We start from the raw sequence: 26,562 nt of genomic DNA on the forward strand, positions 1-26,562 counted from the left end.
ATTTCCGTCCACACTAACCGTAATCCGATATGTTAATATCGAATTTAGCGCTACTCCTCTCGTCGGGGAGGAGTACAGAAATCGATTTAAAGAGCCCTTTATATCGATATAAAGGGCGTTGTAGTGTGGACGAGTACAGCGTTAAATCGATTTAACACTCTTTAAATCGATTTAAACGCGTAGTGTAGACCAGGCCTAAGATACAAATTGACCCAGGGTAAGTGACTGGTCTCTTGGGACTGGGAAAAACCTGAATATTTTGAGATCTTTGGTGGGGAGCAACCAACTACCACCAACTCCAGCTTGCCTGAGTGACATGTTAGTCCTCTTGAGCATATACCACCAGTCTGGGGTCTCTGCCCTGCTTCTTTGCAGTCTGCTCTGAGGTTGGCACGTGTGGTCTCAAGCCACTCGAGACAACGGGACAGTATCTATCTTCACAGCATTTCCGGGAGGTATGGAAGAGCCATTTTATAGGTGGCGAACAGAGGCACACATAGGTGCTGGAACTAGGGGTGCTGCCGCACTCTTGCCTTGAAGAGTTTTCCATTATATACAGGGTTTACAGTTTGGTTCAATGGCTCTGGGCCCCAGCATAAAAATTGTTCCAGTGCCCCTGGAGGCACAGAGACTTAGGGTATGTGTAGACAGCTGCAGGAGAGCTCTCCCAGCACCGTAATAAAACATCTCTGCAAGGGGAATAGCTCCCAGTGCTGTAGCACTGTCTACATTGCCACTTTACAGCACTGAAACTTGCATCGCTGAGGGATGTGTTTTTTCACACCTGAGTGAAGAAAGTTTTAGCGCTGTAAGTGGCAGTGTAGACAATGCCTAATGTGCAGATCTTCAAAGATATTTAGGCATCTATCTGTCATTGTTGTTACCAAAATATCTTTGAGGATCTGGGCCTTGTCCAAGGTCATACAGGAAGTCTAGCAGACGAAAGAATCGAACATGGGGTCTCTCAGGTCCTAAGCTAGTACTGTAACCACGGGATGATTGTGCGTGTGTAGACACAAGGTGACTACAGGGCCTGATGCAGTGGATCCCTAGTCTCTAAGTTCTACCATATTACAGCTATAATAACAGTGCCTTTAGAACCACAATCATCTCTAGAGAAGTAAATACTGTGTGCCCAGGCTGACAACACACCTTTCTTCCCTGGCATTGATCACAGGCTCAGCAATCACACTCCGCCTAAGGTGACCAAACGTCCAGATTTCATAGGGACAGTCCCGATTTTGGGGTTTTTTTCTTACATAGGCGCCTATTACCCACCCACCCCCATTCGGATTTTTCACCTTTGCTGTCCTGAGCAGCCAGGCTGCTCGCTCAAGGTTATGACGATGGCACAGCCTGAGGCCCCACAATGCGGAATCGGGAAGGGGAGGGTTATGGGGAGGGCGTTGTCCTTCTGCTTCCGATTCCTGCTACTGGGTGCCGGGAACAGGGCCAGTGTACCGACACTTTGAGCTACGGGTGGGGAGCAAAGACGCCCGCTTCTCCCGCAGGCGCCCCGGAGCCGCCCCAAGCTTGGCGCGCTGGGGCCTGGAGCCTGCCCTGGCCGGGAAGCGGGCGTCTTTGCTCCCCACCCGCACCGGGACACAGCTGACGCGCTGCCCGCCCGGCCTCCCGAAGTCACCGATCGGGCTGGTCAGGTGAGCAGCGGCTGGGGATCACGTGGCTGCCCGCCCTCTCCTGGCCAGGCTAGAAGCTCAGTTGTGTTGCAGCTGTTCCCAGCGCCTGGCCCGTCCCTCTCCGCCCGGGTAAGTGAGCCGGTCCGGCCCGCGGGGGCCCAGGCAGGCTCCGTGGGCTGCAGGCGCTCGGGGGTTGGGGCGGAGGGCTGATACTGCTTGTTCCTTCGCTCCAAAGGCGGCTGCTTGGCAGTGGGGTAGGTGGGGGCTCTGGCTGTACAACCTTAAAAGTGCCTTGGGATCCTGCAGGATGAGGCGCTGCAGACTTCGGGTTGCTAGTTTGGCAGCTACGTCTTTCCATCTCTGCCTACGCAGAGCTCAGCCATGTGCTTCTTTAGTTTCCTGTGGTTGATGAGTTTGAATTGGGGTCCTAGATGCAGACTGCTCCATTCGCACGGACTGTGCCGTGTTCCAGCCCGTCTGAGACTGCAGTTGGTTTATGGTCAATTCCTATCCAGGGACTGTTCCTTTTCTGTTGATAAGGTGCAATAATACCATCCTGCCATTCAGATTTTCTTTTGTTCCCCTGGTGAAGAGTGCCAGTTTACTAGCACAGGAGACCAGTGTACCTGCAGAGTAGGTACAGGACATACTGAACCAGCTTCCTGCATTAATGTACTTCAAGACAGGGCCAGTCCTAAAGATGAAAAATAACCTAGTTTTCATGACGTAGTACTGAGTGATTGGAGGGAAAATGTTTCACAAACATTTGTCCCAGCCCTGGATTGCTTTTTCCTCTCAGCCTGTCCCCTGCCTGGCTCTTTGTTTAACATTTTTGGAATCTGTTTTTGTTTGCACAGTGTTGGGGAGTGGCTGCTCCTAATGTAAACACTCGAATTCAGATGCAGACAAGGGGGATCACAGTTGGTGTCAAGAGTGTTCACCCTCTTTATATGGTCCCTGTCATCCTAGTATCTGAATCTCTCACCATCTTTAATGTACGTGAGGTAGGGAAGTGTTGGCATCCCCATTGTATGGATAGGGAAAGGATGCACAGAGAGACCAAGTGCCTTGCCCAAGGTCACACAGGAAGTCTGTGGTGGAGCAGGAATTTTGTTGTTAAAGTTTTGGTCTTTTGAGTTGGGGAGCATAAACGATCCCATGTGACTTGGGGAACCAGTAACGCACCCTGAATAATAAATAACTGAAATGAATAATTCACAATCACCCCATAGGCTAGCATGTGTTCATTTGCACAATTATGAATGACAAAGGTGAGTCAAAATCATGGATAATTCCTGAAACCAGGATCAAATTCATTATCTATGTTGTTCATAATGAATAGTTCACTTGACTCTAGACCTGGTTAATTCTTGAGCGCTGCTGATACTGCAAGCTGTGTAGGTGATTTTTTGCAGTGTGAACAATCTGTCCCAGTAGGAGCTGGCCTGAGACCCTCCAATGCTCCAAGCAGTTCAGGGAAAGCCTTCAGATGGGAACAACTTGTTATTGCTACTGACCTGGTCTAGTTTGGGACAAGTAAACTAAAAGTTAAAGATTCCATGTCCCCCTTCCCCAGGTCTCTGAGCTTCTTATCCCCTCATTGTAAGTATGTTTAGATTACTACTGTTTCCTCAAGGTGGGGGCCTCAGCCTCCTCAGATCTCTGGGAATCTTTCCCAATTTTATCTTAGGGGAGATTGCAAAATCCAATGCCCCTTAAAGTCAAGCCAAATTCTCCTGTTGATTTCCCTGGTGTTGGGCTGGGGCCCCTAGGAAGGAGCAGTGTATGAACATTCAGTTGTATTAAAGAATTTAGGGGGCACATTCAGCATCTCCATGATCATATTGTGATATCCGTTGGAGTTTTGCGCACAGATCAAATGAGAGAAGATGATCCTGAGCTTTTAGAGCAGGCCACGTCCCAGTCCTTTCTTTAACACGTCCCCTTTATCATTAAAAAAAATAACACTTTGCACTTCTGTACTGCCTTTGCTTTGAAGGTCTCAAAGCACTAGAGAAACGTGGACAACGTTGTTGGTCCCAGTTTGGAGATGGGGGAAAGTGATGCCAGAGGATCTGGGCCAGACAGACGTGCCCAAGATCACACAGCATGTCAGTGGCAGAAGTTAGAGACATGTCTCCAGCCAGTCCTGTGCTCCAGCCACAGACCGCAGAGGAGTTCTGCTTCTCTTTACTTTTTATTGTCGGGACAAATGCAGCTGCCTACACACCACTTTTCTTTAGCATTCAGTATAAGCCCAGCATCTCAATAGGGTATAAATCATTTTCTCCTTCATGTTTTGGGAGGAGTTTGTGACCTCGAGAACCTGAACGTACTTGCCCGGTGGTGGGTAAGCTGCAGATGGGTGCTCTGATTTCTCTATTTCTCTGCTGGGACCAGCCCAGTCACTTTGGTGATATGGTTACAATCTGACCCATATACAAGGGCCTACTTTTTTCCTAAAAGAAACACATTGCTGTATATGACTGGATTCAGATTAGCTACTGTTCACCCTTCATTAATGCCAATTTACTGCACACAGATTGCAGCTGCACCTGACTCCTGACCTACGTTGCACCGCTACTGCTTGTTGTTTTTGCCCTAGATTTGTCTACACAGGTCTGGCAGTACAACTTGGTCCTGACAAGGAGCATCCCTTCCCCTGCTATTTTACTCCGTGTGGGCCCTCCTGGGTGGAAACTGTAATGGAATCGTAGAAATGTAGGGCTGGAGAAGTTGTCTAGTCCAGCCCCCTGCACTGAGGCAGGACCAAGTATACCTAGACCATGCCTGCTGACGAGTGTCTGTCCAACCTGTTCTTAAAACCTCCAGTGACAGGGATTCCACAACCTCCCTTACAGTTAACTATCCTTACAGTTCAAAAGATTTTCCTAATATCTGATCTAAATCTCTCTTGCTGCAGATTAATCCTGTTACTTCTTGTCCTCCCTTCAGTGGCTGGGGAGAACACTTGATCGCTGTCCTCTTTCTAACAGCCCTTAACTTATTTGAAGACTGTTATCAGGTGCCTGCTCAGTCTTCTTTTCTCAAGACTAAACATGCCCAGTTTTTTTAACCTTTGCTCATAGGTCAGGTTTTCTAAACCCTTTATCATTTTTGTCACTCTCCTCTGGACTCTGTTCAGTTTGTCCCATCTTTTCCTAGTGTGAGCACAGGCTTGCTACTGGCGGTTGCAGCCTGTGGTGCTATTACAGCGCTGCATCACTCACGTCCACACTTGCAAGGCACTAAGCGCTGTATCTCCTGGCTTACAGTGCTGGCTGCACTCCACCTTGGCCTGGGAAAACGACTGCAGCGCTGTTGGATGCAGCGCTCTCCGCAGTAGGGCCACCAAACGCTGTATGCTCCAGAGGTATTTGAGGTATCCAGAATGCCTGTTGAGCCACTCTGCTCATCAGTTTCTTACTGCCCTGGCCTCAGGTGACCACCCTTACATGCCCCGGATTTAAAAATTCCCTTCCTGTTGCTCAGCCAGGTGGGAGTGCAATCAGTGAATTTTCCAGGTGACCATGCCTCCAAGACCAAACGAGCCCAGCATGGAGCAATGGCGAGTTGTGGACCTCTTCAGTGTTTGGGGTGAGAAGCTGTGAGTCCCAGCTGCACTGCACATAGGAATTACAATACTATGGGAGATATCAGGGCCATGCTGGAAAGGAGCCATGACCGGACGCGCTGCGTGCGGGGTTAAAGTGAGGAGTTGCGGAGTGCCTATGCAAGCCCACGAGGAACCGCCGCTCAGGTGCTGCCCCCAACCTGCCGTTTTACAAGGAGCTGACGCAAATTGGGGGTGAGCCCACCGCCAATCTGAGGATCGATGGACACTTCAGAGCGAGGCAGAGGGGAGGGGATATCGAGAGTGAGGGTACTGAGGTGGGGAGACACCCCGAAGTCGCCTGGAGCATGCAGCCAGGAGCTTTTCTCAAGCAGGAGGAGGTGAGCCGTCCGGCAGCAGGCCTTGTACTTTTGGTGGAGGACAACGAGTAGCGGGTTCCGCGGTAAGCGGCTTTATTTTCAGGTGGATAATTTTCGGGGAGGAGGAGGGTTCTGCTGCATGCATGCATGCCTAGATGTGGAATAGCGGGGGGGGACATTGCTGGCAACAGGGCAGCGATGGGGCCGGGCGCGATCCGCATTGCTGTGAAGACCTCCGCTCTTCCAGGTGACCTGCAGCAGCCGAGATATTTTCCAGGTCAGTCCTGTGGAAATGTTGGGAGTGATTTCAGTGTAGGTGCCCTGCAGCTGTTTGCTTTCCCCGGTGCACAGAAACCCTGAGGACAGTGAGGTAGCCCTGCAGCAATTAGTCCGCCTTACTCACCATCGGGCTCCTGTGGGTTTGTGCGCTCTCTTTGGTATGGAAAATTATACTGTTGTGGAGAAATGTTTACCTGGCGTTCAGTGTGTGGGATTAACTATTGAATAACAATTGCTGCTTCTGTTAAGTGTGCTTTCTTTGTAGCAGCAACAATTGAGTTCTCGGCTGCCCGTGTTATTCACAGCTCAAAGACTCACGAACCTCCAGAAGAACCGCAAAGAAGCCTGCTCAAGCAGTTATTGTGCTCTTGCAAGAGAATCAAAGTGCAGCTGCGATGGAAAGGAAAAGCAGGATACCCCAGAAAAATGCGCGGCCGGAGAAAAGCACAAGCAGCTGAAAGCATCCTGGCGCGCCAAGTGGTGGACTCTTCCAGGTGCTCGTAGCTAGGCAGGCAGAGCACTACCATGCGGCCCACCCACGTCCCAAGCTTTTCCCTTTGTCCCAATGTCAGCTCAAAACCCCTTCCTCAGCGTCAGGTTTCTTACCACCACCAGCTGCCCCCAGCACCTGTACGTTCACACATCAGCCCTGGAACACGACTCTTACCCTTGCACTCAACCCATCACCATGCAGATATAACATCTGCAGTGCAGCAGTCATTGCAACAGCATCTCCGACAGGCATATTCAACCTGTGACTGTACAGTTCCCCACCTCCCGTCCTGCCTTTAGGTTCCTAAATGTTGTGTGTCTGTTCAAAGTATTTTCTTTTCATAAATGTTTGGCTTGAAAACAGTCTTTATTAATTGCAGGAAGTCAAAGATACTTGCCAGGAAAGCAACAGCACTGCAAATCGCTTAGGAAACCAGTTCCGACTAATTGTAACACTGCCATTCACCTCCCGTGCAGGCACAACATCTGTGGTTTTCAGCACTCATTCTCCTAAGGCATCCCTAATCCTTGAAGCCGTGTGCTGGGCCTCTCTAGTAGCCCTGCTCTCTAGTGTGCAAATTCAGCCTCCAGGCATTGAACCTCGGAGGTCCATGCCTGACTGATCTTTCACCCTTCCCTTCACATATTATGGAGGGTACAGCAGCGGTATAACCGCGGGTGCTGCTTTCCCCCCAGTCTAGCTTCCCATACAGAGATGCCACGCCCTTTAAACGGCCAAAAGCAAACCTACAGTCATTCGCACGGCTCAGCTGTAGTTGAACCGTCCTTGCTTCCTGTCAGCTTCCCTGTTCGGTTTCATGCAGGCATTAATGGGTAAGCGGGGTCTCCAAGGATCACAATGGGCATTTCGACTTCCCCTACGGTGATCTTCTGGTCTTGGAAAAAAGTCCCTGCCTGCAGCTTCCTGAAGAGGCCAGTGTTCCGAAAGATGCGTGCATCATGCACCTTTCCAGGCCAGCCTGTGTTAGTGTCAATGAAATGCCCACAGTGATCCACAAGCACCTGGAGAACCATAGAGAAATATCCCTTCCAATTAACTTACTCGGATGCTAGGTGGAGTGGTGCCAGAATAGGAATATGCGTCCCATCTATCATCCCTCCACAGTTAGGGAAACCCATTTGTGCAAAGCCATCCACAATGTCCTGCATGTTCCCCAGAGTCACGGTTCTTCTTAGCAGGATACAATTAATTTCCCTGCAAACTTTCATCAACACGATTCCAACAGTCGACTTTCCCATTCCAAACTGGTTCCTGACCGATCGGTAGCTGTCTGGAGTTGCTAGCTTCCAGATTGCAATAGCCACCTGCTTCTCCATGAGCAGGGCAGCTCTCAATTTCATGTCCTTGCGCTGCAGGGTGAGGGCGAGCTCAGCACACAGTCCCATGAGAGTGGCTTTTCTCATCCGAAAGTTCTGCAGTCACTGCTCGTCATCCCAGACTTCCATGATGATGTGATCCCACCACTCAGTACTTGTTTCTCGAGCCCAAAAGCGGCGTTCCACGGTGCTGAGCATTTCCATGAATGCCAGAAGCAATTTAGTGTCACACGCGCCAGGCCACTCGCTGTCATCGTCAAATTCCTCATCACTTTGGATCTTAAGGAATAGCTCAACTGCCAAACGTGATGTGCCGGAAATGGCGCACAGAAACCGTTGAGAAAGTCAAGATGGCGCCAAACATAGACGGAAAAACAGGGATTGCTGGGATGTGAAGTGATGTATCACGGGGCGTTGGGACAGGAAGTAGAATGACCCGCACCCTCTGCCCCATTTCCACAACCCACAGCGCCAAAATGGTGCCAAAATGGGACGAGGTGCTCTGTGGGATAGCTGCCCATAATGCACAACTCCCAACACCGCTGCAAATGTGGCCACACTGCAGCGCTGGTAGCTGTCAGTGTGGCCACACTCCAGCGCTTTCCCTACACAGCTGTACGAAGACAACTGTAACTCCCAGCGCTGCACACCTGCAAGTGTAGCCAAACCCCAAGAGCTGGACATGGTATTCCAGCTGAGGCCTCACCAGTGCTGACTAGAGCTAAAGTGAATGAGGTTTTCATAATATGGACCCATCTCCTCAGGAAGTAATGAGACCTGCAATGCTTGATTCTATCTTAGTTATCTAGGTATTTATAATGTGTCTGTTGCCCTGGTGTCTGCAGCTAAAGTTACAAAAAAGCAAAGAGACCGTCTGTACAGCTGTAATTTCCCTGCTCTCTTTGTGTGTCTCTCTGTGAACTTGTGACCACTTCAAGATTTGATTTCTTATCTCCAGACTAGATCTATATCTTGTTAAACAGAAAGGGGAAGCCTAGAGGTAGCTGTCCAAACTTCAGCCCCAGCTTCTCCTTTCTGTACTATTTAGACCAAGTTCCTCTTTCTAGCTGGGCAAACACTACAAGGCGCTACAGTCACTCAAGGGCATTTCTTTGTCACTTTTGAGAACTGCACCAGACCAATTCTAAAATTTCGGGGAATGTTCTAGGTATTGATGCGTAGAACCCTAGTGCACTGGGTGAAAACCAGAAAAGCCTCATTTCCACTGAAATCAGGCCCACAGAATGCCCGTTTGGTGCTGCAGGCAGAAGAAGCTGTGGTTCCCTCTGCAAGCTGCTGCCTGCACATAGAACAGACCGAGTCAGTCACACACCTCCTTCCTTATGCAGGCTGAGTTGTACACTCAGCCAGGCCCCTTCCTCACTCCAGCTGTTCCATCCCCTAGTGAGGCCACTCAGCCCCCCAATTCCAGCCAGGCCCCTTGCCTTCCATTTCAGTCAGCTCCTATCAAGCTGGGCCTTCGTTTGCATGTGGATTACACACACAGCTTGGATTCTTGAGCAAGGAAGTGTGCGAACCTCTAGTATGACTACCTGGCCACTCTGTTTTTCCAGTTCCTTACCAAACAGCCCCTGACAGGATGGATGTTCCCCTAGCTGAATTGCATGTCATCCCTGGCCTGGCAGAGAATCCAGTGCAAGGGGGAGCAGCTGGACCCTGCCCTATTCTGGAGCTGCTGGGGGCTGGTTCAGCCTCTCGCACAGGTTAAGCAGCCCTTGGGACTGTCTTACCGTTTGCTCTGGATCTCACGGTGCTTGTAGGCTTTGTGGCCACTGATAGATATCTAGGGTGTAGGAAAGCCCCTGTTACTGTCCTGCACCAAAGGTGGGGAGATGCAGAGCCAGCTCTGGACTGGCCAGGGGGGCCCTCTATGCTGGAGGTATTCCCCAGCAGTGCCAGGGCTGCTGCTTTGCTTTACATTGTATCTCCACTTCGGACTTTGGGCAAATAGCACCTGCAATTTGTCTTTATCGTTAACATAAACAGACGAGTAGAAGATCCACAGGGAGCAGATGAGGAAGATAGTACCATTTTTACACAACCATGTGTGTTCAACATTGTCAATCCCAAGCATTCAAAATCATGAGGTAGGCCCCCAAAATCATGCACTTGGCTTAAATCGGGTTTTTTTTAAAGTAATACCTTTTGGAGTTCATTCTGTCTTTGTGGGATATAGCATTTAGGGGGTCATGTTCTCAAGCTTTTTTCCACAACCACCAAAGTTAAAAACCATAGGGTTTTTGTTTTTTTTTAAATGCTGAGCATCTCACATCATCACATGACTTCAGGAGCTGGGGCTAGAAGGAAAGCACCAGCTATTCCAAGAGTTGCAATAAAATTGCACGAGTTGACAACATTGCACTTTTTCCAACCACGACCACATTTAAACGCCTGATGCAAGCCCTTTAGAACCGCTTTTCATGAGTGAAGCACTGTGTTGTGTAGATGTGCTCAGAACAGGGTTAGAAGGCTGGCAGCCTGTCTGTACTAGTGCTCCCATCAGCACTACTGCCACTGTAGCCCAACCAGTGGGAGCAGTCCCGGGAAATATTTAGGAAAAGGCCTAGTTTTAACAGGGCCACCCAGAGAGGGGCAGTTTGCCCCAAGCGCCTGTTTGAGAGCTAAGTGGCATTGAGACCTGTCCCTGGGGGTTGCAGTACCACTCATGGAATTTAGCCTGGTGACCCCTCCAAAATGAGGGCCAAACCTGAGTGGCCCGGTGATCCCATGTGCCAGGTCACAACGCCCAGAGTGGGGAGCTGGGCCTAACCCCATGGGGCAGGAGCTGAACCACTGCTGTAGAGTGAGTGCAGTGTGGACTCCCCTCCAACCCGTCCCTACCCCCTGGACTGCCCTTCAGTGGTGGTCTTTTTTTTTTTAAAGGGAGGGCCTCAGTTTCAGATTTTGCCCAGGCCTCCCAAAACCCTCTGTTTAGCTTTGAGTGCCAGCACCCCCAAAGGGAACAGTCAGGAGGGAAAAATGGCTAGAGCGTAGTGCAGGGCAGGGTGCGTAGGAGGTGGAGTCAGATTCTAGACAGCTTGGGGAGCAGGGAGACGTTTGAGCTGTATGTGGAACATGAGGAGATATCACTGCAGGTTCAAGAAGAGGGGAGGGACTTGGGGCCAGCAGAAGGGAAGGAAGACTATCCTAGCAGCAAAATATTAAATGGGCCGGAGGGAGGAAGCAGGAGATGGCTAAAGAGGAAGGTGCTGTGACCAAAACAGAGATTACTAGAACAGGACTAATACCTTGGCAGTGGGAATGGAGAGGGAGGGACACAGTTGGAAGATGTGCAGATAAGCAGCAGGATCTGACTATAAACACAGTGCAAGCCAAAGCAAATATATTTCTTCCACTCAACCTATTATTGAAGGTCTCCTAAGGCAGAAGTGAGGATCAAAGACTAGAAAAAGTCAAGCCAAACCAGGAAGGACTGAGGCTGCCAAGTTAAATGCTTGAGCCCACACTCCATTGTAAACCTGGGCTTAGAATTGCTGGATCCGGGGCTCACAGCCAGGCTAATGTGTCCATACTGCATTACGCTGACCACCTGACTCAGGTCTGTAGCTTGAGCTGTGTCCACACTGCAAAATAACAGGGCTTGGACCTGAGTCACAGCAGGACCCAGGTGCTGAGTGCTTGCTACTCAAGTCAGACTGGCTTGTGTGTGGACAGAAGTGGGGCTTGGGCTCAAACTTGTGCCAGAGCCTGGGCTTAGTGTGCTGTGTAGACACACTCCCTCCTCTGCCTCATGTCTGTACTACCCTGTGGTTGAGATTTTGATGACATGTTTGTTCCCATCACACTTGTGGTCCAGGAGCAGAAAGGCTTTACAGCCTTGAGCCAGAGAACACGGCATCCCCCTCAGGACAGCAGAAACAAAAAGTTCACCGCAGCCAAAGCCAATGGTCCAGCTCAGAGAGGATATTGGGAGGGGGTGTCACTGAACTACGGGGCTGGCGGCGAGTGTATGTTCAGGACATCTGAGTGCACTGGGCTGTTGCTAGTGGATAATGGCACTGGAGTACACTGGGTAGGGATACTGTGGTGCTTTGGGGTTCAGCTGTCACCACTAAGGTGCTTGTGGGGACAGGCGGGGCGTTGGACTAAGCCATTTTGCTATGGCAGACTGGAGTGCATGGGGCGTAATGGAGTGAATGCAGGAGGATTGCTGTGCAAACCGGAATGAGTCATTGAAAGGAGGACCTGACACTATGGTGCTTTGAAGGATGTGTGGGGCAAGATGCAAGTATCTTACTCTGGAGTTTTGGGGGAGCAGGACAGTATGTGATGGCATAGTGGGGTACAGGTAGAATATTAGGAGGCCATATGGGTGGGATGCTGGGGTGCAGGTGGTGTAGTAACATGCATAATTACAGTCAGGGCTCTGGGTTTCTCATGGATTGCTGTACTGGAGATGGGGTTTGTGGAGGAACAATGACAATGCTCTCAGGCAGCTGGACTAGAGGGTAGAGGAAGTGGGGCTATGGAAGGAACCCTAACGTAGTAATGAGTGGATGATACAACCTCCCCTCCGAGGTAAACAAAGGCAGAGAGGGGTTATTAACAACTAGAGCCACTGTAGAACCCTACATAGATAGGTTGGCTGGGGTGGCCTGAAGCTGATAACAAAGGGCCATGATTTGCATAAAGCTGGGTTGGGGGAGTGGGCTGGACATGCCATATCTCATCATGTTCCTCTCCATGGACAGTCTGTGGTGGATGGGTGGGTGGAGCCCTGTGACCTGCTCGATGACCTACTGTAGAGGGAGGATCCCCCGAGAGGACCCCATTGATTTCTGAAGCAGAAGAGGGCTCTTTCCACTGAAAGGTTTTTGTCTCTCTCTTGTCAGTATTTATCTCTCACTCCAGAGCAATGAAGTTGGCAGCCTCTGTCTCTGGCCTGGCCCTAGTGGCCTGTGCCCTAGCTCTGGAGAATGGACTCATGCGGGTGCCCCCGATGGGCTGGCTGGCGTGGGAGAGATTTCGCTGCAACACTGACTGCAAGACGGACCCTGACAACTGCATCAGGTGAGTGAGGCAACACCAGGGGCTGCATCTGGAAGTTCTGTGTGGAGACGACGAGGTGTGAGGAGAGAAAAGGCAAACTGCCCCTACTTTTGCCTCGCCCTGCAGCTGAGGGCACCATGAGGAGTTCCCACGCTTCCCCTCTGCATGTTAAGGGCTAAAGCATCACCTTTTTGTAGTGCTCTGTTTGAATAGCTTTTGGCTTCAGTGCTTTGGAGAGCGAAGGTAGAGGGGGAACTCTGAACCTTGGGCTGAACCAGTGCCCCTTCCCACCTCACTCAGAGACACCCCAAGCAGCACCAGCATCCCCCTCCACTTCATCTCCTCCCCCCCATTCAGAGATACCTCGGTCAGAGTCCATCCCTCCCATGTCCTGTCTCCTCCCCACCCCTCACTGACTCTCAGTCCCTGGACATGAGTCCCCCACCAGCTCTTTGGCAGCTGGGGGAAATAAAAGGCATGGGTGGTAGGTAGAAGGTTGGAGCAGAGACATTTTGGGGAGGCTGCAGAGAAGCAGGAGCTAAGTTGTGCGATAGCATCCTGCTCAGAAGGTTCTGAGGTGAGAGAACCAGACTCATTTCACTCACGACTCAAGTCAGATGTGAGGCAAAGATTGCTAACCCCTGCACCATCACATCTCCGTGCCATGAAAAGTAATTTTAAAACATTGGGAAAGCCACTGAAGGAACATGGAAATTGCCGCACTGGGTCAGTATGCTAGTCCATCTCATCTGTCTCCCACCGCTAGCAGTACCAACATCTCATGCTTCAGAGGAAGACTTAAAATTGTCAGCACACACCTAATTGTGCAATATGACATCCTGGAGGGACACTTCTTCCTGGCCCCAATTGGGGGAAGTGTTACCTGCACACATTAGGGCACCCCACTTTTCCCAATTTGTAGGGCTCCAGGCAAAAAGCACCTACCCTTACCCAATTCATAGGGCTCAGGGTGTAACTAACCTGGTCAGTTTAAGTACCCACACCCTTTCCCAGTACGTAGGGCTCCAGGTGTATACTACTTCTGCAGGACCTTTTACCGGTGAAAGAGCCTTTTACAGTAATATAGTACACAACCTCTGTTTATTAACAATCACCAAAAACAGAATGCACACATTACGCATACAGTGCTCACCACTCCCAGTAAGACAGAAGAACTTTTCTTGATGGCCAGTAAGGATCAGGTCCATCTGGGGGACTCCAGTTTCTGCATGGTGTCATTGGCCGAGTGTTGAGGTCTGGGAGCTCTGATCTTTGGGGCTGTGTCCTGGAGTTGATTCCAAAAGAACTTCCTTTTGGACTCCAGTTTATGTAGTGAAATTTGAGTTCTTTTTAGCTATATCTTAACCAATCATTATACTAAAATTTTACTAACCAATCGTAACATAGTGTAACAAAATTCTTTAACCAATCCTACCCCACCACCTTAATTTACACTTAGCAAAATTAAATTATGTATCAGACATAAACAATTAAAGAACCACACAGAGACCGTACAGATAAACAATAGAGAAGTGGGGACCATAATGACAAAACAATAAAGAAATTAGGATTTCACAACCACAACTTTTGATAAGTGATTTCTTGACAGACAGGATGCTATCAAACTAAGGGTTTTTTGCTTTTTTTTTTTAAATCATCTTAAGATCTGTTTCTTTATCTGGTGATGGTGGGTGCTATTAGGACAGGAGAGCCTTCTTAACAGCCTGATATTACATTGTTTTAATATAATTTAGATGGAATGTGAGGATGTGACTTCCTGCTTCTCAGCTAATGGCTGAGGCTCGGCTGCTCTTTTAATCTGGTTGCAGACGAAGGCCTTAGGCTTTAGGTCTTACGATATGGCTGCAGACAACGGCCTTCTCCTTACAGGAGGGATGGGATGTTCCACGTATGACCTGAAGCCACAGGGTTGACATCCCTCCTAATTGTACTCCAGCTGGTGTCTCCGTGTTTGCTGTTCTTATTCATGGAAATGTCAAACCTAATCTGGGAATCTCCTGTCCAGTGTATGGAATCCTAGCAGCCCTTTCAACACCTCCCATAGAAACAAGACACTTTTTTTGAAGGGGAGGGACAATGCTTCCTTTCTCTCCAGCAGCAGAAACACACCAGGGCCCCCACACTAGGGTGAATCAGGATGCTGCTCCTTTCTGTGCTGAGGCCACCAAGAAGTACTGTGCTTAAAGCAAAGGCCAAAGGGCATTCTGTAGCACCAGCCTGAGGTCTGAAACATTGTCAGCCCGTCCCTCTCAGCCCTGTAAAATGATCAAGCAGCCATTTCCCTGCCTCCCCTTCTCGCTCTTTGATCCTGCTGACAGTCAGGGAAGGTGGAGGATGATGATCTTGCAGTGTGGCATGTTTGCAAAAGGACTCGTGCTTTGGAGTTGAGTATGCAGAGACATCACAGCACTGGTGCCCCACAGGGCTTGCTGATTTACATATAATATAAATGAGCCCCGACCATGTATTTTTTTTCACTTAGCTAGTCTGTATAATCATATGTTCCTGTCACTGTGACTCTCGCACAACCTCCTTCCCTCCCTGTGGTCATTCTGTGACACCCCCTCACAGCAACTCGTCTCAGACACCAAGCTCTTCTGCATGGGCACCATCTCCCAGCACTGTGCGGTCCTGGTCCTGCTTGGGGTCTCTGGATGCTACTGTAATACAAATCATAACTGTAGCCACTCCCCCGGAGGGGTGGACAAAGCCCCCCCCCCTTCTTCTCCCATCAGTCACCATTATTTGGAGCTTGTCCATTCTCTTTGCGTTGCCTGGCTTTTTCCTTCCTGGTGTCTCCACTCAGGTGACTCCTTGCTGTGCCAGGTCCACCCGGGAGCCAGCCCTTGAGCAGTCAGTAACCATACTACTAGCTGGCAAGGGGTGGAAAGCCCAGTACGCAGGGGACAATAGAGTAAATAAAACGAAGCCCAGCAAAGGAATGGCACACCAGAAATAACTGCATAACAAAGGGGGACTTTATTAGGAACAGGAAGCTAGGATCTAGGGAAGGAATGGGTTACAGTTAACTAATTGATAAACATGGATAAATAAGCCATTTCCCCACCTCCGCACACTCTCAAACTCTTCCAACCCCTTCTTCCCAAGGAAGATGCTAGGCTGAGGTTGTGTGTCCTGAGATGGAGTGTTGCAGCACTGTGGCATTGGCTGACTTCAATAAAAGTCACCTTCACGTTTTTTCTTCACCCCTGGGCGGGACAGGGTGCTCTCCAGACTCTGGCCAGGCTCGCTATTCCCTGGCCTGGAATCCTGCTGGTCTCAGCTGCCTCTTGGCAGCACATGTGGGGTTGGATCGATCTCTCTCTGTATGCTGGTCCCTGCAGTTACCCAATCCATGCAACTAGAGTTTCAGAGCAGTGGGAGTTCAATGGCGACTCCCTGATCCACGCTCACTGTCTCTCTCCAGACCCAGATCACCTCATGCAGAAGACTCCCAAGTCCCTGTTGTTCCCAGTATGAGTATCTAACTCCTTCTGTCCCTTCTCCTAGCTCCAAGAAAGCTGGGAATGGGGAGAAGGGACTTTGGCAGCAATATGAGTCATAGCCCTTTTGATAGGGCCCCCCAAGGTTCAGTCTGGAGTCCAGGAGCTGACAAACTCCAGGCGGAGGTCACATGGCCAACGAGGGAGGGGGCTAGGCTAGGCCCTCTCCCTACAGGCCTCATGAGGTCCCCACTGACAATTCCGTGTTCTGTTCTGGGACCTCAGTAATGGAGAGAGATTGAGAAACTGGAGAGAATTTAAAGAACAAACCTGCTGATGGGGTTGAAAGGAGAGAGCGAATGGACAAAATTTGCATGTCTGCACAGGCCACGAGGACTGAGGGAGAGATCTAGCTTCTATTGACAAACGCATGAAGGATGTAGACAGCAAGGCGAGTAAAGAGAGGGAGGGTGGTTCAGTGGTCACAGCACTAGTTTGGGACTTGGGAGCCCCAGGTTCATTTTGCTGCTCCCCATGGACTCCTTATGTGACCTGAGCCTCCGTTGCCCCATCTTCAAAATGGGGATAACAGCACTTTCCTATCTTACAGGGATGTAGTGGGGATAAATGCACTGCACATTGGGAGGGGCTCAGATACTAGTCACGGGGGACAGATAAGTGCCTTAGAATTGTTCAGGCTCTGCGAGCTACAAGGAAGAATAATGTGAAATGTTTCCTATTGATGAGATCTGGTGGACAGGGTAATAGACTCCCAGGAGAAGTGGACATTGCTGGAGTCCTTTAAAACTGGACTGGACAAAGCCTTTGAGACTCTGCTGTGGAGACCAGACCCTTGCATTGGCAGTGACAGGGGAAGATGGAACCTAAAAGGTCCTTTCCATCTTGGTTACAGGTTGAATGACTCCATGGGTTTTGTAGCAGCCTTTGGGGATAAAGAGGAGCAGGTGCTAAGTGTTGTTATTAATAATGGGTTTGTTTTGTTACCTCTGCCTGCTCTGAGCCTGTTCTCTCTCTCCCCGTCCCCGAGGTAGTGAGAAGCTTTTCGTTGACATGATAGATCGTCTAGCGGATGATGGCTGGAAGGAGCTGGGATACGTGTATGTGAACATAGATGATTGCTGGATGGCGAAGAAGCGGGACGCAATGGGGAAACTGATCCCAGATCCCGAGCGTTTTCCCAGTGGGATCAAAGCCCTGGCAGATTATGTGAGCTGATTCTTTTGGTGTAAAGGCAGGATCCAGAGAGGGAAGGGACAGGGGATGGGGAGCAGGGTGGGTTCTCGTTATTTCAGTCACATCACATCTTGTGGCCTTGAGGCATGAGGTCCGTGACCTGAGAGATGTGGAAGGTGACGCTGTAGCACAGTGAGAGAAGCTAAAGCGCTGTCCACTCTGACATGCTCCCACCACAAACTCACACCTGCCCCGCGTGGCAGCCAGGGGCTTTCAGGCTCTCTCACACCCCTCTCCTTTGCACAGGCGCACTTCCGGGGACTGAAGTTGGGCATCTATGGAGACATGGGCAATTACACATGCGGTGGCTACCCAGGCACCACGCTGGACCTGGTCGAACAGGATGCCCTGACCTTCGCGGAGTGGGGCGTGGACATGCTGAAGCTGGATGGCTGCTACTCATCAGAAGATGAGCAGGCCCAGGGTAAAGACTGTCTCCTAGGCTGTGTGGACTTGCAGCCACGCCACTGTTACTGTCCTCGGTGTCAGAGAAACTGAGAAGACATTTTTTCTTTATGCTAAAGCAGAGGCTCTTGCAGCCTGTGAGCCACCCCAGATGGGGGCTGTTGCATGTATCAGGGGAACAGGGCTGCCATCTTGATTCCTACTCCCCATCTCCATAACTCATGGTGCTTCCCATGACCCCCCGGGGAACTGGGGCAGTCTCTGAGGACACTGGTGGCATGTTTCAAGAGGAGTGCGCAGAAATGGCTGAATGTGGGACTGTGGCTTGGTAAAAGGTTCAGAACCTCTCTGCTAACGGTCACAAACCTATGTCCTGTTAGGTTCATTTCCTTGTGCCTCCCGTTCTGGATCTTCACCTCCAAGCTAGATCCCTAGCTGAGATTTTAGAAGGTGTCCAAAATACCTACTTTACAGTGGGGCTACAGAACCTTCAGAGAAGACCCTTACACGTGCATAGGATGTTGTCGTGGGGGGCGCAGGGGAGATTGTCCTTACTGGCCATAAGGCAGAGCTGTTTTTCTACAGAAATCCCATTGGTGGCCGGAGAGTGGCTTGTCTGATGGGTCTGTGTTTTGGTGGGGGACCTGGTGGTTTGGCAGTTCTGATGGTGTGGGGGGATAGGTTTCAGCCTCACGATCTGAGTATGTATGGAGAAGCCCTCAAATATTTGATTTCTTAAAGAAGGCAGCTTCTGTTATTCACCTCTCCTCTCCCCCCACCATCCCTGAGCCCCTTTCTTTCTACTTGTGTGTCTCTTAAAATAGCCCATTAAAAATCCATGTAACTAGGTTCATCTGAGTGATCGTTCCAGAAAGTGCTGCTGTTTTCCCCCGGTCAATGCCAGCCATTTCCTTGACTAATTGGATTTCTTGTCTCTCAAAGGCTACCCTAAAATGGCAATGGCCTTGAATGCAACAGGCCGCCCTATTGCCTATTCTTGTAGCTGGCCAGCCTATCGAGGAGGGCTTCCACCCAAGGTAAGGCTCGCCCTGGCAGATCCTGGGGTTCCTTTGATTTTCCTCTAATCATCCTGCACTGACTGTCCTGGGGAGGAGCTTTTATTCAGCGTTGTATGAATTCCTAATGCCTTCTTTTCCTACCCCTCCCCCACCCCAGTTGCTATGATTGGCTTGTGGGCACTGATCTCCCAAAGGAACTGTGAGCTGTCAGACAGGCTGTGGATCCACGTGGAAGGATTCCAGGCTGAGGTGCAGGAGGAAGGGCAGTGGTACCAATCTTTGGACTGGGTTGTTAATATAAAAGGACACTCCTGAAAATTGGTGATGTCTGCAGGAGAATAGCTGAAGTTAAATGTGGAAAAGAGGCCTGTAGGACACCTCTTGTCCATCCCTATCCCAGCCAACCCAGGATCATCCCCCACCCATGTATTCTTCAGAACATTGTCCAGTTTTAAATGTCTCCAATGATTGGCCTTCCACCCACTCCCCTGGGAGGCTCCTCCGCAGTGGAGCATGAGTTTTCCCTTGGCACACTGTCATTCCACCCCCACTTGCACTCTAGGCCTTTGGATCACCCTGAACAATCCCCCTCCCCCCGCCCCATTGCTTACAGTCTTCAAGTGTACTCGCGGATGTTCATTGTGCCCTCCCCCACCCCCAGTTGCCTCTAGCTGGTTAGCCAGGCTGTTCAGCTTTCCCCACAAATGAGGCACCTTGCATCTTAGTTGCTTGGTGTTGCACTTCTTTGAATTCCCTCAAATCCATCAACACCTTTTGGCCACTACGGTTCTCTGAACTGAGCCCAGCGTTCCTAGTGAGTCTCACCGGTGGCTTCTGAACTAGCGATGATAAGTACAGTGGGAGCGTGTGGCAGGGGGGTATTTTTTCTCCCACCCATGACAAAAGTGCATCCCACAGCTCTGTGGGCACACTCCTTCTCTCCCATTCACCTGAGCTCCTCCTCCTGTACACCTTGTTCTCTTCCAGGTGAACTACACCCTCCTGGCAAACATCTGTAACCTCTGGCGTAACTATGGTGACATTCAGGACTCCTGGAACAGCATCCTTTCCATCGTGGACTGGTTTTCAGCAAATCAGGATGTGCTGCAGCCGATGAATGGCCCTGGCCACTGGAATGACCCAGACATGGTAACTTTGGGCTGTTGATGGTGGAGAGGAGGGTCTCCAGGGATTTCCTGTCTAGAAGCAGGGTGTAGAATTGGAGATCATGGCTGGCAGGAATTCATTAGCCCATGGCACACCATACTACAGGTCTGTAGGCTGCCAGAGCTGCCTAACGCTCATGCCATATCCACCCTGAAAAGCCCTGTCTAGACTAGGGACAAGGTGGGGGTTTAAACGTGTTAGTATTTTAATTCATACATATTTAACATCACTGAGCACAGATGGGGCTGGACACCTTTACGACTTGTGTTAGCTGGGCATGCTCCACCAGCGCGGGAGGGAAAGGGCTTGCTAGGATGCCAGTGCTCTCCATGGGCTGGGTCCTGCCACTGGGAGCAGCAGTTTCTTGCTAATGTGTACCCCTGCCTTCTGCTCTTCCACTCTCTCCCCCTCCGCCCCACCCCACTGTCTGGCTCCTCCCCCTCTGTGCCACAGCTGATCATTGGAAACTTTGGCCTCAGTGATGAACAGTCCCGATCCCAGATGGCCTTATGGACGGTGCTGGCCGCCCCACTCTTCATGTCCACGGACCTCCGCACCCTCTCCCGCAGCTCCAGGGAGATTCTGCAGAACCGGCTGATGATCAAAATCAACCAGGACCCCTTGGGAATCCAGGGACGCAGAGTCCTTAGGGTACAGAAGGGCACATGTGGGAAACCAACTGCATAAAGGCCAGGGAGAGGGGCGTAGATGGGGGGGGAAGCCATTGAGAGGGACTGGCTGGGTGTCAGGGGTGAAGCCGAGCCAAGCCAGGGAATGGCTGTGGTTAGCTGAGGATTTATGGGGTTAGCATAATATTGGGGAGGTTTCGCCAGGGGAAGGGTTGAACTAAGACTCGCTTGTTAAACAGCTCTAGTATTCCCCTCCTCCATTCCCTCTCCACCGGACTCGGCTGCTTGGTTTGTCCTCCCATGCCCTTTCTTTTCTCTTGGTTTGGAAAGGGTTAATCTTGACTCTGAGGCCACTGGTGGGTAGGAGGGCGGCCATCAAACAACCTCAGTTCACTCCCTCCTGCTGATGGCTGATGTGTCAGTGTGTGGGGAGGCACCTCATGCCCAACAAAGAGATGTGATCTGTGCTGCTTCCAGGCCCCTGCCAGGTCAGGTTCATGAGCCATCCCAAGAGCTGATGAGCATTTGGGGGAATGGGTGGCAGCTGCAGGGAGAGGTGCAGAGAAGCTGGAGATGCACCTAAACTCCCTCTTTCTGCTGCCCCTGTGCTTCCCTAGGAGAAGTCTCGTATTGAGGTGTTCCTGCGCCCGCTTTCCCACTCAGCCAGTGCCCTGGTCTTCCTCAGCCGGCGGACAGACATGCCGTACCGCTACACCACCTCCCTCAGCAAGCTCAACTTCTCTGCCAGCGCCGTGTACGAGGTGAGCAGGGAAAGCACAGCAGGTCCCATCCCAACGCCCCTGCCACGCGGGCCCCTTATCTCCGCAGAGTGGGGAGCCCAGCCCCCATGTTCACACACGATGCTTTGCAGTTTGGAGTCCCTCTCCTACTCTCTTCCCCAGAATGTAGTTTGTTTGTCCTGTCTTTCCACCCTCAGCCTCACACAACATGTAATACTGTTGGAGATCACAAGCCAAGCCCACAGACCCAGTTACATCCACCATACATGCTGGGACTCATCCCTCCCCTGGCACAGTCATGCCAGGGATTAGGCTGGACTCTGAATGCTGCAGTCCTGATTGTGGGCAACTGGGCCCTACGTGTTGTGGGGGTGGGGAAACAGCTACAAAGCTCCTGCCCCTCTTCTTACTCCAGGATGGTGCTGGGGTGGGGTGGGGATTGGGTGGCAAGTCACTGACTAGCCTGGCTCTGGGACTTTGATGGTGTGCTTGCAGTTAGGCTGTGGTCCCCGTGGCTCTCACAGACCAAAATGAGTTAGGCCTGGTCAGTGTGTGGATGAGATTTGTAGGTGATAGGGGGAGCGTTATCATGGGCCTTGGGTTTCCTGGGATCATTCTGACTCTGCGTATTTTCAATGGAATCATTCCCACTCCTGCAGCCTCTGATCAAAATCCCTTGGGGCTGGATACAGTAGTCTGCCTTTGTTGTGTAGTGTTACTGTGCCCCGCTGCACAGCTGCTTACTCGGCCTGCCAGAGCAGGCAACACTTCCTGGGATCTCTCATCTGCCTTGGAAGTAAAGGGTTTTTTTACATACTTTGGGATAAGAGGCACCATGCAAATGCTGGTAACCACCACGTCTCTTCCAGGCACAGGATGTGTACAGCGGCGGGATCATCAGTGGCCTGAAGGCTGGAGAGAACTTCACTGTCATCGTTAACCCCTCGGGCGTAGTCATGTGGTACCTCTATCCCACAATGTACCTGGATCAACCCTTGGACTTTGTCAGACAGCGCCCCCAGGGGAAGGGCTTCCACCCATTTGCACTGTGAAGCGAATCAAAAAGGAAGAGGATGGGGGGCCAGCTGTGATTTTATCCAGCCCCGATGGGTACATGTTGCTCTCTGGCCAGGAGCGACTCCCCTGAGTGTTTCCATCACTACATAGAACAGACGTTTTGCTTGTTCAGTCGCAAACTAATGATCTACACATAACCTCTTTGTGCCTTGGTTTTCCTCTCTGTCAACCAGAGAGAATTACCACCTCCCTCCCAGGCATGAGAGGGGGGTTAATTCATTACTGATTGTAAAGTGCTTTGAGACCCTTCCCTGGATGGTGCCAGGCAAGTGCAGAACATAGTCACTGTGAGCATTTGATAATTCTCACTACTTGAACACTTGGCTTTGAGCCCGCGCTAGAGTAGCAGGGGCTGAAGGCAGTATCGCAGCTCGGTGAAGGGGTCATTTCCCCTAGATTTGCAGTAGGGCCTTAGAGCTGACCCCTGACGTACCTGTCACAAGGAGCGAGTTTCCCTGGAAGTGCTATACCGGCAATCACATGTTCCATTGGGGAGGGAACTTTCCTACCATTTCTTTCGCTTAGAATGACAACTTCAGGCAGTAGAACTCACCCCCTTCCAGTTGTAAAACCATTAGTGCCTGTAGGAGGCAGCATTGTGCAGTAGAAAGAGCAGGGTCCTGGGAGTTAGAAACTCATGAATTTAAATGCTGCCTCTGCACTTACCTCAGCAGTTGCTAAAGGCGATGTCTGCACTACCTCTGCTACAGTGGCACACCTGTGGGGCTGCAACACCCTCCTGTAGACCCTTCCTGCAATGATGGGTGGGGCTTTTCCATTGGTGGTGTTAATCGCACCTCTCCAAGAGACGGGTGGCTAGGTTGATGGATGAATTCTTCTGCCATGCCAAAAGCAGGGGCTAGACCAACCTAACTGCAGTGCTCAGGGTATATAATTTGTCACAGCCCTGAGCAATGGAGCTAGGTTGATCTAATTTTTAAGTGTAGACCAGTGGTTCTCAACCCAAGGCCCAATCAGCACTCAGCTGTGGCCCATGTGACATCCTCACAGCCATACAGGTAGTATGTATATTGTGTGGATGCAGCCCATGTAACACAGAGAGAGCTGCATATGTGGCCCACAAGGGTAAATCAGTTGAGGACCTTTGGTGTGGACCAAGCTTTAGTTTCCCTGTCTGTAAACTGGGGACAATACCCCTCCCATACCTGAAGATAATTAGTCATATTTAGCACTTAACATCTTCCAAGTGCCCTACAAATAGGAGCCTGATCATCACAGAATCCCAGCCTGGGTGACCCTTAGTATTGCCCTGGTGCTGGATACTGAGGCTCAGGGAGGCTGTACAGTAAATCACTGGCAGAGCAGAAATTAAACAGGACTCCCTGGCTTCTGCTCCACCCAGCCTGTCTCTTCAGTTAGTTCACAGAACAGGGTGGAGATTTACAGTATTGTCCACTGATTTATGCCTTGTTATCATCTTTAAAAAACCACCACTGCTAAATGTAGGCAGCAGAGAAAGCAGCAGTGTACAGTGTCTGTTTCATTGCCTGACTGGGGCTCAGAAACACTTGTGCACCCACAATCTTGTCCAGCTGAGAATTGCCTCGTATTAGCACTAGCCTACCCAGCAACTGAGCTGGTTGTTCCTGCTGGATGGGGACAGGCTCCCTTCCTTCTCTAGCTGGCCAACATTCCAGGATTTCTCAAGGAAAGGCAGTTGTGTATGAATTTGTACATTTCCATGACCAGCCTTTTAGCCATTAATACACTGCCAGGGGACTGCATTAGGAGCCTGTCACTTGCATTGTGGGCACCAGAGCCACAGCTGGTTGCACTCTATTGTTTGAAAGGGAACCCTGTTGCTATGTGTTACAGTGTAAGTTGTGCTGGAGAATTAATGTTTGAATAATGTATTTGTATGAGCAGAAGAGGAACGTTGTAACTGGAAGGAAAACAGCCTATCTTCTTCATCCCAGCGGGCCCAAACTGACAGCTCCAGGGCTGGGGAAAGTGGGGTATGGGCTACTCTGGGAGACTTCTGCACCAAAAAATTAAAAATTCTGTGCCCAATATCAAAATTTTGCAAAATTCAGCATATTTTATTTGTCAAAATAACATAATCATGCTGGTTTCAATTATCTAGGTAATTTATTTAAACAATACAATGGGTGGAGAAGGCAAGTGAGTAGCATTGGGGAAATCCCCAGACCCCCTTGCCTAATAGTAATGTAGCTCAGTTTGATCCTTTATTTCTAGTTATTAGTCAACCAATATATGCAGCCATATGCTCAGTGTTACATCATAGGCAACTGAACAGCAAGTGAGGGCTGGGGAATCAAACTCAATTTGTACTGGTTACTGACCATCACCAGAAAGGTCAGCAGCAAACAGTTCATGGAGCACATTTTTTCAGTCCAAAAATTTGGACCAATTCTAATCAGTAAAGCACCATAAGCATTTTTAAGGCTACACTATCCTTTACACCATTCTGGCAATGTAAAGGAGCCTTAAAACTTTTACAGCTGTTTTATACTCCTGGGAAAATTCACTAACCAGGCAGCTGCTACATTCTGCTCTGCCTGAAGGGACAGAGCCTGCCCCATGCCTACCTCCTCAGAAACATCCTGAAGCCCTGGCCCTCCACACCAAGTGTGCCGCAGTAGCAAGTAAGAGGAACAGAGTGTCTCTCTCTCACATACATATGACTGCCCAGCTCCCCTCCCCTCCTGGCAGTGATTTATGTCTCTACCAGCTGCTCTGGGCTCCTGAACCAACCTGCGTGCGTTGCCAGGGAGGGATGTGTGACCACTCTTGCGGCTTCCCCATCAGAAGTCATTTTTCTGCAGGGAAGCAAAGAAATCTGTGGGGGACAGAAATTCTGCACAAGTGAAGTGATACAGAATTCCTCCAGTAGCATGGGCTTAGCTCCTTACTCAGTGGGAAGAACATTTCAGAACACTAGGGGCCCGCTAGGCTGGATGAATGGGACAGGCTGTAGGATATGGATTGGAGAAATGTGTGGAATGCTTCTGCATGCACCAAATGACACCAGCAACTGGCTCTCCACTGCTCTCTCCCTCCCATACAGCAGCCTGCCTAGGGCTCTGATAATGTCTCACTGCAGTAGAATGTACTGTTTATACAATGGGAGAGGCCCATGCTTTAAAAAAAGCTGGGTACTGACTGGCTGCTAGCAGAGCCGGCCTTGGCCATTTTGGACAGAACCATAAGTCTTTTGTCAGGTGATCCTTCCCCCACAATGTAATCAATACTGGTTTGTTAGTATACTATAAGCTGCAAGATTGGCCTGACAAGTTTGGGAGAATCTCTGCTAGGTCCCCCCAACCCTCCTAGGGCAGAAGTAGAAGCCAGCTGCCTGTTCCTTTCCACTTCAGCAAGCTGATAACATTGATTTCCAGCTGTTTGTGTTTTCAAGCCTGCCTCTGCAAGGAAAAGGGCTAGACACCTGCTGTAGGACAGACATTCTGTGTTCCCTGCAAAGTTTCCCCCAACCAGCAATGACAGTAGGGAGCGGCACAGGCTTTGCAGAAACAGCCAGGTGCTGAAGAGAACTCCAAACATTGCTTTCCACTGAAAATAAATAAAAGAGGAACTGCACTTGAGCACTGTAGGCAGGACAGTAGTTTCCTCGCTCGATTTTATTTTAACTAGAGAAGTGAGTCACAGCTCTAAGTTTTACTGGAGCTGCTGGCCGACTAAGCAGCGTAAAATATATTACCAGCTAGCACAGGGGTTATCACTAGGGTGACCAAATGTCCCATTTTTAAAGGGACAGGCCAATTTTGGGGGACTTTTTCCATATCTAGTCATCTATTTTTTTTCCCCACGGTTGCTATCTGGTCACCCTAGTTATCACTCATACTTGTAATGTGCCATCTCAGGCTGGAGGGCCAGTGCTATAAAACCATGCTAGGAAATGGAATTGTGTACATTATAGAGGGTGAGCTGATGCAGAGCGGGGCCTAGTTTGAAAGTGATTATGAGGCAAGGTTAATTCTTAATGAGCATTCAGGCTTCACTGCCACAATCAATTTTTTTTTTTTTTGTAATGAAAAGTCCTCTCTCAAATCTGTAACTTTGTCTACAATAAAAACAACAAATTTATGCAGGAGAAA

General features: G+C 50.1%; 1 protein-coding gene across 3 annotated transcripts; it reads left to right on the forward strand.

Moving 5' to 3' along the window:
* Positions 1–1,508: 1,508 nt before the first annotated feature.
* On the forward strand, positions 1,509–26,562 carry NAGA (alpha-N-acetylgalactosaminidase). 3 transcript variants are annotated; one of them, XM_032787049.2, is made up of 9 exons: positions 1,509–1,766; positions 12,554–12,731; positions 17,227–17,401; positions 17,675–17,852; positions 18,776–18,870; positions 19,840–20,001; positions 20,473–20,670; positions 21,266–21,409; positions 22,258–26,562. In XM_032787049.2, exons 2-9 carry the CDS (start codon positions 12,577–12,579, stop codon positions 22,438–22,440), a joined length of 1,290 nt encoding a protein of 429 aa, XP_032642940.1. In that variant the 5' UTR covers positions 1,509–1,766; positions 12,554–12,576; the 3' UTR covers positions 22,441–26,562. The 3 variants fall into 3 exon arrangements, with proteins under 3 accessions (XP_032642940.1, XP_032642950.1, XP_032642956.1); XM_032787059.2 differs by having other exon boundaries at positions 1,509–1,658; positions 22,258–24,498; XM_032787065.2 differs by lacking the exon at positions 1,509–1,766 and adding an exon at positions 9,766–9,787 and having other exon boundaries at positions 22,258–24,498.

Source organism: Chelonoidis abingdonii, chromosome 1 (genome assembly GCF_003597395.2).
Source record: "Chelonoidis abingdonii isolate Lonesome George chromosome 1, CheloAbing_2.0, whole genome shotgun sequence".
Taxonomy (NCBI): domain Eukaryota; kingdom Metazoa; phylum Chordata; order Testudines; family Testudinidae; genus Chelonoidis; species Chelonoidis abingdonii.